A 12,665-nucleotide genomic window follows, 5' to 3' on the forward strand; every position below is an offset into this window, starting at 1 on the left:
TTTCACTAGTAAACAAAACCCTTTGAAAGAAGAAATCATACAACTCTGTATCATACAACATCCTACAGTATTCCTGAAAACAATGTAACATAACTTGTAAAGATATTCCAACTACAATTATATTATAAAACAGTAGCTATGCATAGGTATTGCATGAAATGAGTCTGTATTTTTTTGTGTGAGTCACTCATTTAAAAATTATTCACTCTTCTTTTGTTAGTTCCACCCAGTATCTTTTTTGAGTTCTGGCATGATGACAGAAATTTTAGTGCTGCAAAGTCTGAGTGCTCCAGATCTGGCCAGCAGAGCAGCTTGTCCTGGTGCATGTAAAGAAGCATGTTATTTAATTGCCAGATGCAAAATGTTGAAAAATGGGATTTGTTCATAATTGGAACCACTAAGGGAGAGGGATCTGAAAAGACCATTGAAATGACTGAACTTCAAGTAGGGTCAGGAGCCCCATGGTTTAAACTTCAGGGGCTTTCTTCAAGCCCCTTTCTCTCTTATGTCTCTTCTCCCACACTGTGAGACTTTGATATTTGTACTTTAAAGACAAGAAGCTAAAATGCTAACTTTATAGTTTAATTTCTACAGCAAAATCTGGATGTTCAAGTGCAGAATTTACTCTTTGAAGTCAAATTGCTTGTAGTCTGGGGACTTCAAAGACAAACCGGTGTTACCTCCTTCAGGAACGAAGGTTGAAGGGTTTAGGAAGAGGGCTGGCAGAAGATGACAGGTTTGCAGAGAAAGCCTGTAATATTTTTAGGAAAATCCATGCAGATTATAGCAAAAAAGCCTCTTGAAATTCAAGAACACAAGGAAATAGACAACAGAAAAACTATAAACAGTATTTGATAGTAACAGAAACTTGAAAAAAGAGCCAGCTCAAGTAGAAGATGGAATTCTTTCTCTGAAGAGAACTGTTTCTTATGCCTTTCATTGTTTTCATCTTATGCAAAATTACCAGTGCAGCTTTACATTCATCATCTGGTGTAATTCAGAGAACAGTTTAATCAATTAACTAACAGTATAATTTCTCATATAAATTCTTGTTATTCTCTGTTTCTATAACCTCTCCCAAGGTTATATCCTTCTTTCAGCTTGTGGAGTCAGGTTATTTGCTTTCTTCACACAGTAGCACTCTCTCCTCCATTTGGAAGCAACAGATCTAGTCTCACGGAAGGAACAATTTTAGTGAATGTTATCCAGTCTGTAAGACAGAGCTGGAGACCTCAGTGGCAGGAACAGCATATTCCCACTGGATGCAGTGACAGTGTGCCAGTTCACACTGCTTCAGAAACCTCTGTCTCCACTTGGCTGACACGAGGCTGACGCACCTTCTTCCAGCAGTCTGGAGTACAGATTGTGCTAGCATTGAGCTGAAGAAATAGCCTGTAGGAAATGAGAAATTCTCAGCCTTTGAAAGGTGATCTGTTTTTTTTTTAGGGAAGTACAGTGGTTGATAAGGGAAGATGATACAAAAAAAATTCCACTTGATTATCTGGTGATTTTCGGATTTGTACTTGATTAGGTACAGGGAGTGAAAGTATTACCAAATAGTAGATCAGTTTCTCAAGACACCAAAAAGTTAATTGTATGTACTTGAGAAGGGACATATTCAGCCTCTCCCATACATATCTGTCAATGTAGTGAAGTCTTTGCCTGCCACTCCTCTACTCCAAGGCTTGGCAGAGAAACAGTTGTTTTTGTGATGTGGAAAGCCTTCTTTTCCTCATTTGCCAAATATTTCTGTTGAAGTTGGCAGGGTAAATTAGCCTGGGTAAACTAGCACTGGATGAGTTTTGGAGCAAGAATCATTTGTATACATTGTCTACTACATAATTTTCCAGAAAATTGGATGATAACTGGGTACCTTCATTGCTATTTTAAACGAAAGCCAGACAACACTCTTAACAAGACTCTGTTTTAAATCCATGGGGGATCCCTGGGGATCTGGTGTAATATGAATGCTAACTGCCAGGGCCTTAACATATGGCAATTACCTAATCCTTCACTCTTTCAAAAAGTCATATCCACTGCTTTGATATTTATTTCTTAAGTGCTTGCTGTCATCTGTGGTTACCTGAAGCTGGCGTTGATAAACTTCAGAACTGTGAACTTTCTAAATTTTGTGTTTCAGGGGGATAATTTAATCACAGAATGCCACTACAGTACTGTGGACCGAATTCGCATGACATGGGTAAGCAATATTTTAGTGGATCAAAATAAATACACAGATAACATTGGGGACTAAAATCTTTTTCATAGAACACTATTAAAAATGAGTGAATTTACTTGCTAATGGCTGTGTGCATATACTTATTTATTGTCTTTCACAGATTCTTAGGTTCTAAAGTCATCTGAACTATTGTGATCTTAGTTTGATCTCTTGCATAAAGCTTTCATATGACTAGTTTATAAAAATAAGTAGGTCAGCTCATAAAAACTCCTTAAAAGTCAAGCTTTTCTAGTATAAGGAGTGTTTTCTTCACAGCAGGTATTAACATGCAAATTCTGTGTACTCTAATGAATTATTTTTATGATCTTGTTACGCATTTTTCCCCAAATTTGTAATTGCCAGCTCTTATGATTTGATTTTTAGATAAGCTGTGACCAGGATGTTTCTCCACTATTTAGTTTTGTGCCTAACATAGAATCCAGGCAGAATGAAGGTCCTTTGGGTTGGGAAGAGAAGTTGAGAAACCACCCCTCCCTATCAAGGGTGCCCAGCTCTGGTTTGGCACACAGCAGTGCACAGTGTCCCAGAAGCAGCTGGGATAGGTTAACAGAGGCCAGGCACTGGCCATTGCAGTGCAGCCACTGGGTTTTGGAGGTGAAGTAAATTTGGTTACTCGGGCATGAGCTGGACTGTGCCAGCTGGCTAGGAACACATAGAGTGATGCCAAACCCACTATGTCTATGGGAGGGATATAGCTGCCAGTGCCAGGGTCTGATCCCTCTTCCTGGGGAGGGGCTGAATCCAGACCTCTGGGAAGTGAGACCTGAGGGGTTTCTGTTTTGCAGTTCCTGGCATCCAGAGAGCACAGGGATACCTCTTCCTGAATCATGGCTTGCATGCAGGCACATGCAGTAGTTATACAATGAAAAGCAAAAGACCAAGAATGAAGGCTTTTGAGTTTTTGTCCTGTTTTCCTGTGTGGTGACCACACTAACTTTTGGCTCGTGTTTTGTTTTCTCCATGCCTATTCCTGTGGTTCTGTGAGACTTGTGGAACTTTCCCCACACAGGATTTAGGAACATGCAGTTTATAATCTTGTCCATGTTTACCAAGAGTAATTTTAAGTTAGTTGTTTGCCCCCCAGTTCTCAATGGAAGACTGTCTAAGAGTCTGTTTCTTCTGCTAGCTAGAAATTATATTCTAACTAGTGCTTTTATAACGCATGCTCATTTTTTCTTGAGTCAACATTACCTGTTAACATAAATAATTATTTTCCTTTTCACTCTTTATCTGCATATGTACTTACAAGCAGAGTCCAGATAGATTCATATTCCATCCCAGCCTCCATTTTACTAGGTAAAGCTCACTTAATTTCTTATTAAACAGATTAATTATCCTACAAGGTTTTTTTCTTCTTCTGTTCCACTTTGAAGTCCTTTTCTGAAATGTGTTAGATCTAAGTACCTTGGGGACAACTGAAAGCAGACCTGAACTTCTCAGATAGTGCACTTCAATATAATATGAACCTTATTTTACTCACTGTTGTTCTTTCTGATGTCTTTTAACTTGGAAGCCATTGCTTGAGCTTCCAGCGTATTTTGTAATTAATCATGTAATAATCTCTTGCTACTTGATAACCTCCTGTAAAAGATAAACTTGTCAAATTGGACCTCCTGATACACCTTTCATTAGCATATAAATGCTAATCAGTGATTAAATCTGTGGGCTTCCAGTGCTACCTGATTAAAGAAAAATCCGATTTTCAGGGTGGTCTGAGCACCAGGAATGAAATGTGCCTGTCATATCTGCTCTATTACCCAAGAATCAACCTGACCCGCTGTGCGAGTATTCCAGATATAATGGAACAGCTCCAGTTCATTGGTGTTAAGGAAATCTATAGACCAGTCAGGTATGTAAAACATTTATGAATATCTGTATCACCTCTGTTTCTGTCTGTGGGATTCTTGGATCATTTTTATACAACTTTTCTTTCTTTCTGGTAGTGCAACATGGCCACTCATGCCACTTTTTTTTTTTTGGTCAATATGCTCTGCTGCTATGTATTTCTCTTGCCAAATTATTTCACATCATTTTTTTTGCAGTTTTTCTTTTAAGGAAAAAATATTGTTCACATGGGTTTTTTTTTCACCACAATCATCTGTAAAAAGGCTATGTACCACTGTTCTAAATCTATCAATTTATTAAAACATGTCAATGTTTCATACATAAAGAGATAATTTTGAAAAGGAGTTTGTGAGCATGGCTATTGAATTTCCCTGGGTAGATTTGTTGTCAGCAATTCTTTTGACAAAAATATGCTCCTTATAGTGCTCAAAATTAAAGTTTCTCAACAGCAGATTGTAAAGAGTGAGAAGAGTCAAAAGAGCAAAGTTCCCAAATAAATGAAATGCAGAAAAATAATCAAACAATAAAAAGCAGAATGCACTTTTTGTGGTGAAAGGTGAATTACACTTCTTTTTTGCACAAAACTAAGGTAATAGCAAGATTTAAAAATCAAATTGATAGACTGATATTGTGTCACCACAAAATTTAAAAGTTGTCTTTGGTTAAAGAGTTTATATTAACAAACCCTATAAATTATTATTGCAAAATAATTTGACGTACAGGCTTAGTGGTCTTAGTTCTGAAGTTTATATTCAAAGAAGAAGAATTTGAAGGAAGTCACAGTGCAACCAATGTCTACATAATTTTCCACGCTATTTCCATTTACAACCTCTTTTAATACAGGGAGAACAGAATTTCTAAATTTGTCCTATCTAAAAGAGTCTTTCTGAGCTTAGAAAGAAAATATTCTAACAAATGTATGGTCTCTTGAGTGTTCATTCATGATAACTGTACTTAAGGAAAAAATGCACATTTGGCCTGGGGAAATAAAGATGTTCTGAATAGAGTAAGTATGCAGACTGTCTGCCACAAATGGAATAGTAATTAGAAGAGGAGATTAATAATGCCTCTAGTATTTATGACCTAATCCACAATTCTTGTTTCATTAAGCTCTGTCAGCCTAAGGATATGTGACCCGATCCTCATTTCTCTTGTGTCAGTCTAACACTGGAATTGCTTCACTGACTCTAGCAAAGTCTCTCTTGACTTACACATGAAGGCAAACTGGGAGCAGGATCAAGGCATTGTGGCTCACTTTAAAATATTTTTCCTCTGTCTGGTAACAGAGACAATGGTTTAAATCATGAGGAGCAGAGATTAAAGTGATTGGGCCACAGTAGTGGCCCAAGTACCAAAATAGGTAGTTGATTAAAATGACATCCTCTATGCCTAGATGTTGAGGGGAGCAGAACTCTGGCACAGGCAATTTACCCAAAGCAAGTGGGAGACAGCCTACTGCAAGATAACACAGATCTGTCAAAAGTATTTTGAGAAGATAACTCATGCTCCAAACGCAGTATTAATTAGGTTACTTGATAAAGTTTTAGATACTTTTGTTCTTGTGCAAGCTTCACTTTGTGTTCATAAAAGCTTGATCCCTCCACCATGTTGTTTCCATTCATCCCAGCAAAGTCAAACAAGGAGAAAGCAGAAACAGTGGAAAAGGTTTGGGTTTGTTTTTTCGGTTTTTTGTTTTTTTTTTTTTAGTTTTCCTTTGTTACTATTCTTTAGTTTTCTTTACTAAATGGAATCTCATTCCTTTCCTTTCCATGTCTTTGGCTGGTGGGAAATGTTTGTTCATGGGGACAATTCCCACACGTGGGCAAATAGGTCTTTCAGAGAAGAGCAGCAGGTCTCTAAACCACCCCTCCAAAATGTGCCCTTGCAGCCAGCCTGCAGGAACATGCCAAGGCAATGTCCACAACACCAGGTATTATCTGCTGCCAACTAGTGCAAATCAGAGCAATTCCTGTGCTAGGCTCAGCTTTGACCTGAGCTCAGCAAAACCATCTGGAAGCAGCTTTCTGATGGCAAATGTTTCCTGGCAGCCTGGCCTGCCAAGCCTAGGAGAGGGTGTGGCTTTCTTTTGGTTTTGTTTTTTTGAGAAGTTACAGCAGAAGACCTGTTTTGTATTGCCTGTGCATTCAGTTTGTAGATCAGAGAACAACAATGTAACTCTTGAAGTCCTTCATTTCTAAAAGCATCTGGCAGCAAGTACTAACATGCTGACAGCCTTTCATAAGTCTGTCAAAATCAATGAAACTGCATCAGTTTTCAGTAGAAGAGAACTTAGCTGAGAATGTGAACTAGGCATAATATACATAGTAGTAGTGCATTTATTTTTCTGAGGAGATTCTCCAAAAGCTTTTCCTCGTCAGTTTCAACTTGATAGTATGTATCTATCTTTTTTAAATCTAATTGTTTATTTTTCTTTAGGACTTGGCCTTTCATTATCAAGAGTCCTAAGCAATATAAAAACCTGTCTTTTATGGATGCAATGAATAAATTCAAATGGTCCAGATCAGAGGGTCTCTCCTACAATCAACTTGTGCTTAAACTACCTGTGAATGTGAGATGTTCAAAAACAGATAATGCAGAATGGTCGGTAAGTCCGTGTGTTGAAAAGGAGGCAAGAATGCTATGAAACTAATTTGATTTACTGTGTTTCATTGCATATGAATAAATACCTGGTTATACTTCTTCAGGATATTTACACAGCTATATTGCATTTACACACAATAACAAATGATGAGAATGTTTTAGCAGTGCTTTCACCCAACTTGAGTTTTAGAAGCATTTTAAAAGAATAGAAAAGTTGGAGCTTTAATCAGTACTTGGGATCAGTAATAGGAGGATGGAGTCTTTCAGTGGGTCTGGAGCTGATCAGAGAGCAAACATGTGTGTCCAGACTAATTGACCAAGCCAGGAAGCTGTTCTACCTCACTGTTGCCACGGTCAGGGACTTATGTTAGTGTCTTGCAATGGATGATTCAAAATCCCTAAATCAGGTTGCATTTCTGAGTCACCTTCTAGGGGAAAGCTTATTGACTGCACAACAAAGAATCTACCTTCTTAACTTGGTCATCTAGACAACCTAAAGTTGTATGAACAATCTTCCAATAAGTCTTTTTTTATTGGTCCTAGAATTGTCTATAGTATTGGGCCATAAAAATACATTTGGATCATCTGTTTCCTTTGTGCACCTTTGTTAGATTTTATCTTCTGTAGTTTTACTTTCCTTGTCTTGATGAAAAAACCTTATAAGATAAAAAATAACACCCCAGTAATTATTATTTTTTCTAAATATCTACTGGTATTTTACCAGGACTGTTGAGAAAAGTTGTCATCTTTAATGTTGATGTGTGTTTATAGAGAATGGCTAGTGCAGGTAGTATTGTCCCTGAAGGGAATACTTAAAAATATTTATTGATCTTTGAACTCCTTTACAGACTCCACATTCAAGCTCTTACTTTTTTGAGATTTTCTGCTCAGAAGGGGAGACAGTCCCATTGTACTGGCTTATTTCCTATTGTGATTTCAGTCCAGTATAGCAGAGCTGCTATGATACTATTGATTAAGTACTTCCTAGTAAAAGACTTTTGCCTCATTCTCCTCACCCTGGAAGAAAGCCCGTGCTGCCTCATAGCATGTCACACAAGTCCTTTCAGGTAGTGAAGAAATTGCCCCTCCTACAGCAGCGTTCTTGGGTTTTTCCAACATAGGTCAGACTGTTCTGCCCATTGGATGTCAAAGAAATACTGTGTGCTATAAGTAATCAAAGAGGTTCTGGGTTTTTCTAGTATTTGTCCCATGGTAGACCTCCTATGAAAAGTGGTTGTAGACAGACAGTACATGTCACTGTTCACCAGTTTTGGTTAAACTTCTTGACCTTTACAGCTGCTGGCCAGTTGCAGTTGCATAGTCACTCTTTCACTGATTATTTGTCAGAGGACAAGTTAAGATGACGAAAAGCACACGGAAATTTTATCAAGAGGGGATAGGCTGGGTTTATTTGATGGTATACTTTCTGGAAAATGCTGTTCCTCTTTATCTTACAGGATGAAGGAACAATACTTACAACTTAAAGAATGTAGTCAAAGAATGAGCTCACTGGAACTGGGAGTTCTTAGTTCTTCCTTAATCACAGTTTCCTTTTTCAAATGACATGGGCATATTCATCAAAGCTAAGATTAGAACTCTTTCCTTTCCCTTCCATTATTAGTGATATTACACTTAAACGATCATCCTCATCAAAATCAAGAACAGATTTAACCTGATTGGTCAAACAATCCCTGAGTTTTTACAAGACTGAAAAAAATTGAAGCAGACAACTGAGTTGAAAATACCATCATCCTTCTATAGAGTTGGTCCCTATTTCAGTTTTACTTTTGTGTTGTGTTTGCTAAGATTAAGTTAGTATTTAGTTGGGGTTTCTTTCCACAGTACAGAATAATAGCAACATAGATAAAATCCCCAAAGCAAGCATATGCTGTACAGGTGGGCATTCAGACTTTCAAAAACTTTCAAAAAGCTTACTTTCTGCAGAGCTTATTTTCTTTGACATGTAGGGAGGGAGTAAGTTTAGGAACAGCAAGCTGAGAAGTGTACACAAATGTCTCTAATTTCATGTCAAAACCATAACAAACATGTAGTTACATCCAATTCCATAAAATTGCACTGAGTTCTACGGGAAGAGTGAAAAATATTCAATATATATAGCAGTATGACACTGCTGTATGTGACCTTGCTTCAGCAAGGACGTGGGACCAGATGACCTCCAGAGATCCCTTCCAACCACTCTGTGATTCTGTGGAATAATGTGTGCACAACTGCTTTGGACATGCAAGGGTGAGCCTTGCATGCAGAAATGAATGCATTCGAATATCATCCTGTATCCCTACAAAGGAGTGACACTGCCAGCTTTCATTTTTATTTGACAGAAGGATGAAAACAACAACCAAATCATCCAAATAAGCCCACAAAGCCAAATAAGGTCATTCAAATCAACAAACTAAAGTCTAACCTTGCTTTACTGGAGAGGAAGCCAGTGTGTACTGCTGCTCTCAAGATGAGAACGTTGAATATGCACACTGGCTGATCATTTGGCATGCAATATATTCATATTTTTACTGAGCTTGATGTTTCCACAGTGAGAGTCACAATCCAAGTACAAAACTATCAATAGATTCTCAGGCAAGCTGCCAATTATCTTGAGAGCGAAAAGAGTTTACTGATCTTATGTGACAAAACTCTGATAATTTTTTATTTTAATTTCAGATCCAAGGCATGACAGCTTTACCTCCTGAAATAGAGAGACCATACAAGACAGAGCCAGTAATATGCAGCTCATCTTCCTGCTTAAGTTGCAGTTTATTCCTCACCCTGTTGTTTGTTGTACACATCACAGCCAGTACCATAGGAAACACTGGGCCCTCTGTATAATAATTTTTATTCATCTGTGTTCTCTATGCCATGCAAGTTCTGATGTGTTTGCACTGTTGCTATTGTAGATTTATTTTTTTACATATTAATAAACTAAATTTGCCAGATCAAAACAAAATGTATACATCCTCTGGAAACTGTGGGGTTTTTGGTTTTCAATGTAAAATATGTACGAAATACAGTAGGTACACTGACACATTGAATATTGAAATCTTTTCCTGTACCGTTTTCTTATACTTTGTTCTGACTCTTTCACGTGGTGCTTTCAAAGTCATCTATGTATATGGGTAAAATTAATAAACTAAAAGCAACCTAGTTAACCACATTCAGCCTGGTCTGTGCTGTATTATCTTGCCTTGGTTCTTGACACCTGCAGGTAATGAAATTACTGCCGTATGGACAGGTCTTGCAAACATATATTTGGGTATGTCTGACTGAAACATGCCATAAAGCTACGGGAAGGATTCATTCAGGGAGGACATTCCTGGGAGCAACACACTGCAAAACCATCTCTGCTCCTGAGACATGGGAGCTATGGGTGTTAAAGGGATGAAAAGTCAGGCAGAACTCCAAGTCTCCCCATAGTGAATCTTGTACAAATCCTTTGGCTTGGTTGGCATTTCTTTTTCCCGATCCCTGGCAATTCAGGGTGTTTCTTCTCTCTTAAGATACTTGCCCAGTGAGTAAATCTTTGGTGAGAAGTAGGCACTCCTTTTCTAGATTTGGTCTGGACAGCAGGAGCAATACACATCTATCTCACATTTAGGCTCTGGCATGCACAGAGAACCGAGCCTGCCAGGAGCTATTGTCAGCACACACTGAGCATCACAACTGGCCAAATAGCTGATTAAGAAGTAGTTTTTCTGTACAATGTTTTTTTTTTTATATTTGGAAATCACAACTTTTCGATTTAGATGGTGTTGGGTAGGGTAGATTCCTGAAAGAGACACAATTTATTGCTCCCCAGTGAAATTATGCCGCACGGTAGAAAAGGACTTTGAACATTTAAAAAAAAAGTTCAATTTTGTAGCCATGCTGCAGTTACAGTAAGCTATAATTTTTTCAGTAATGCATAAACTTTTCTGGAATGTGGCTATAAAAATAAGTTAGTCTGGATGCTGAGAGTGCTTCCCTGTTCACTTCAACACCTGCTCTACACTTAACCTCTGTAGACTTAGTTACACACAGGCTTTGTTATGTACATTTTATGTCATTGAGCACTCCTGTGCACTGTGGTGAGTCCAGAGCAGATCGAGACCCTGAGCTGAGATAAAATGGTTTTCTGCCCATTTTTGTGCATTGACTGTTAACTGATACCAGCTCTCTGTAAAGTTCCTCTCCTAAAGGAGGGCAGGCTGTTTTGTGAAAAAAAAATCACATAAGAAGGAAGACCAGGAGAGGATTTGGGAAATGTCTTCTCTGAATTTGAGAAGTGAAAAGGAAAATATCACACAGCTGATAGGGCACCTCTGCATGTAGCCAAAATGACAATGCATATGATAATTGACAGGAGAGAGGCACTGAAACAGCTAATGCCTCAAGCAGAGATGAGAGAATTAATCAAGGACAGATTAATTTTCTAGGAGCTATAACAATCTCATTACAAAACTTATGCATAAAGGGAGTTTAAAATGAGCCATGAAGGTAAAAGTTCACAGGGCCTGCTTTATCCTTCTGATGCTGTATCCGTACTTGGCTAGGAAAAACTCCCATGTGGGAAATTTCTTTACCATTGTTGGGCAGTTGCTTGCTCTAAATATACCTGGACAGTGATATATTCTGTCATTCTTCTCTTTGGTCCTGGATAAGGTAAGGAGAAAGCGTATGCCAAACAGCAGATGGATTTTTTGGGATTAAACTCTTGAAATATTCAATATTCAATTCAAATCTCTTTTATATTTCAATAAAGAAATATAACCACGTAGGTGTCTTCTTCCTGCCAGCAGAAGAACTATGCTCTTCTGTTTTGTGTTCCCAAATACAACTGGTTGAAAAACAAAAAAAACAAAGAGCAGTCATGGTGAAATGTAGGCAAAAATGTCTTCTGAGTGATTGTTTGTACAGATCTGTTCTGAATGTGAAAAGTGAAGGGTATCTTCCATCTAAGATATCATGGAGTCTAGGATGCATCTTATTGTAACAGCAGTCGGCAGGGACCTCGGCCTTTCTTATGCTTAAACCCATTTCTGAGATGGGCATGTTTGAACAGCTTTTCTTCAGGGAGCAAGGGGAAAAATGGAATTCACAGGGAATGAAATGAGAGAAGAGCTTTTGTGTCGGACAGGGGAGCCCTTTCACATGCAGTGTTATGTCTCATTTGCTACCACTGGCATCCATCCTAGGTTGACTTGGTTTGCAACAAATATAAAGCAGATCTAGGGTTATTTTCTGTCTGTTCTCTGATTTGATGCAGTTTCTTATCTACAGGGATTTCCTTTCTGTGGGCACCCATCCTAAGAACACGAGAACAGATGGGAGTTTGTTTTTGCCATGCAGTATGCCACAAGATGATGTAAAGCAAAGCCAGCTCAGAAAGGATGTCTGTGAGACATAGCTGACAGCATATCAGGAAGACCTGTCATATACACTAAATACTCATTTTTGTTTAATCCACAAGTGTTTTATGGCTTCTGGAGGAATGGAAAGGAAAATTCTGCTTCACAGGTAAATAAAAAGAGAAACTGGTGATAGAGTTTTGGGATATTTCCAAATAAAAGGATCCAAGACACATGTGAGCACATTATTAAAGAAACTTAAAACCAGAAAACAAATTTAAAAAACAGTCTAAAATTGTCGAAAATTCAAAGGATTAAAGTGAGACATGCCATGAGCTAACTCTATGTCACTGAAGAAAAAACATGTAGAAAGCACATACCTAGTCACGCTGCACATGAAAAAGCTCTCAGACACAGATCTCTGTGGTTTTCTCTCATTATTGAGTTCCAGTAAAACATATGTTCTTGCTTTGTGTTTCTACCCAAGGCATTCAGAATAATTATAGTTAAAAGCATATACAGTAAATACTATTATCAAGCAAACCATGGTGCAGGAGAAGATGTGTATATACTGGAAAATCTATGACTTGTAGATGATGAGCACAAAATTTACTAAGTATAATACCTTTTTTAACAATTATTTA

General features: G+C 38.0%; 1 protein-coding gene across 1 annotated transcript in view; it reads left to right on the plus strand.

The window, feature by feature from the left end:
• MOXD1 (monooxygenase DBH like 1) overlaps nucleotides 1–9,842 on the plus strand; it is a 49,553-nt gene extending 39,711 nt beyond the window's left edge. The window contains exons 9-12 of the mRNA XM_069010754.1: nucleotides 2,141–2,200; nucleotides 3,946–4,088; nucleotides 6,521–6,689; nucleotides 9,362–9,842. Coding sequence (XP_068866855.1) covers nucleotides 2,141–2,200; nucleotides 3,946–4,088; nucleotides 6,521–6,689; nucleotides 9,362–9,526 — 537 coding nt within the window. The 3' untranslated portion in view covers nucleotides 9,527–9,842. The remainder of the gene's footprint in view (nucleotides 1–2,140; nucleotides 2,201–3,945; nucleotides 4,089–6,520; nucleotides 6,690–9,361) is intronic.
• Nucleotides 9,843–12,665: the final 2,823 nt, after the last annotated feature.

The sequence above is a fragment of the Aphelocoma coerulescens genome, chromosome 3 (genome assembly GCF_041296385.1).
Source record: "Aphelocoma coerulescens isolate FSJ_1873_10779 chromosome 3, UR_Acoe_1.0, whole genome shotgun sequence".
NCBI lineage: Eukaryota > Metazoa > Chordata > Aves > Passeriformes > Corvidae > Aphelocoma > Aphelocoma coerulescens.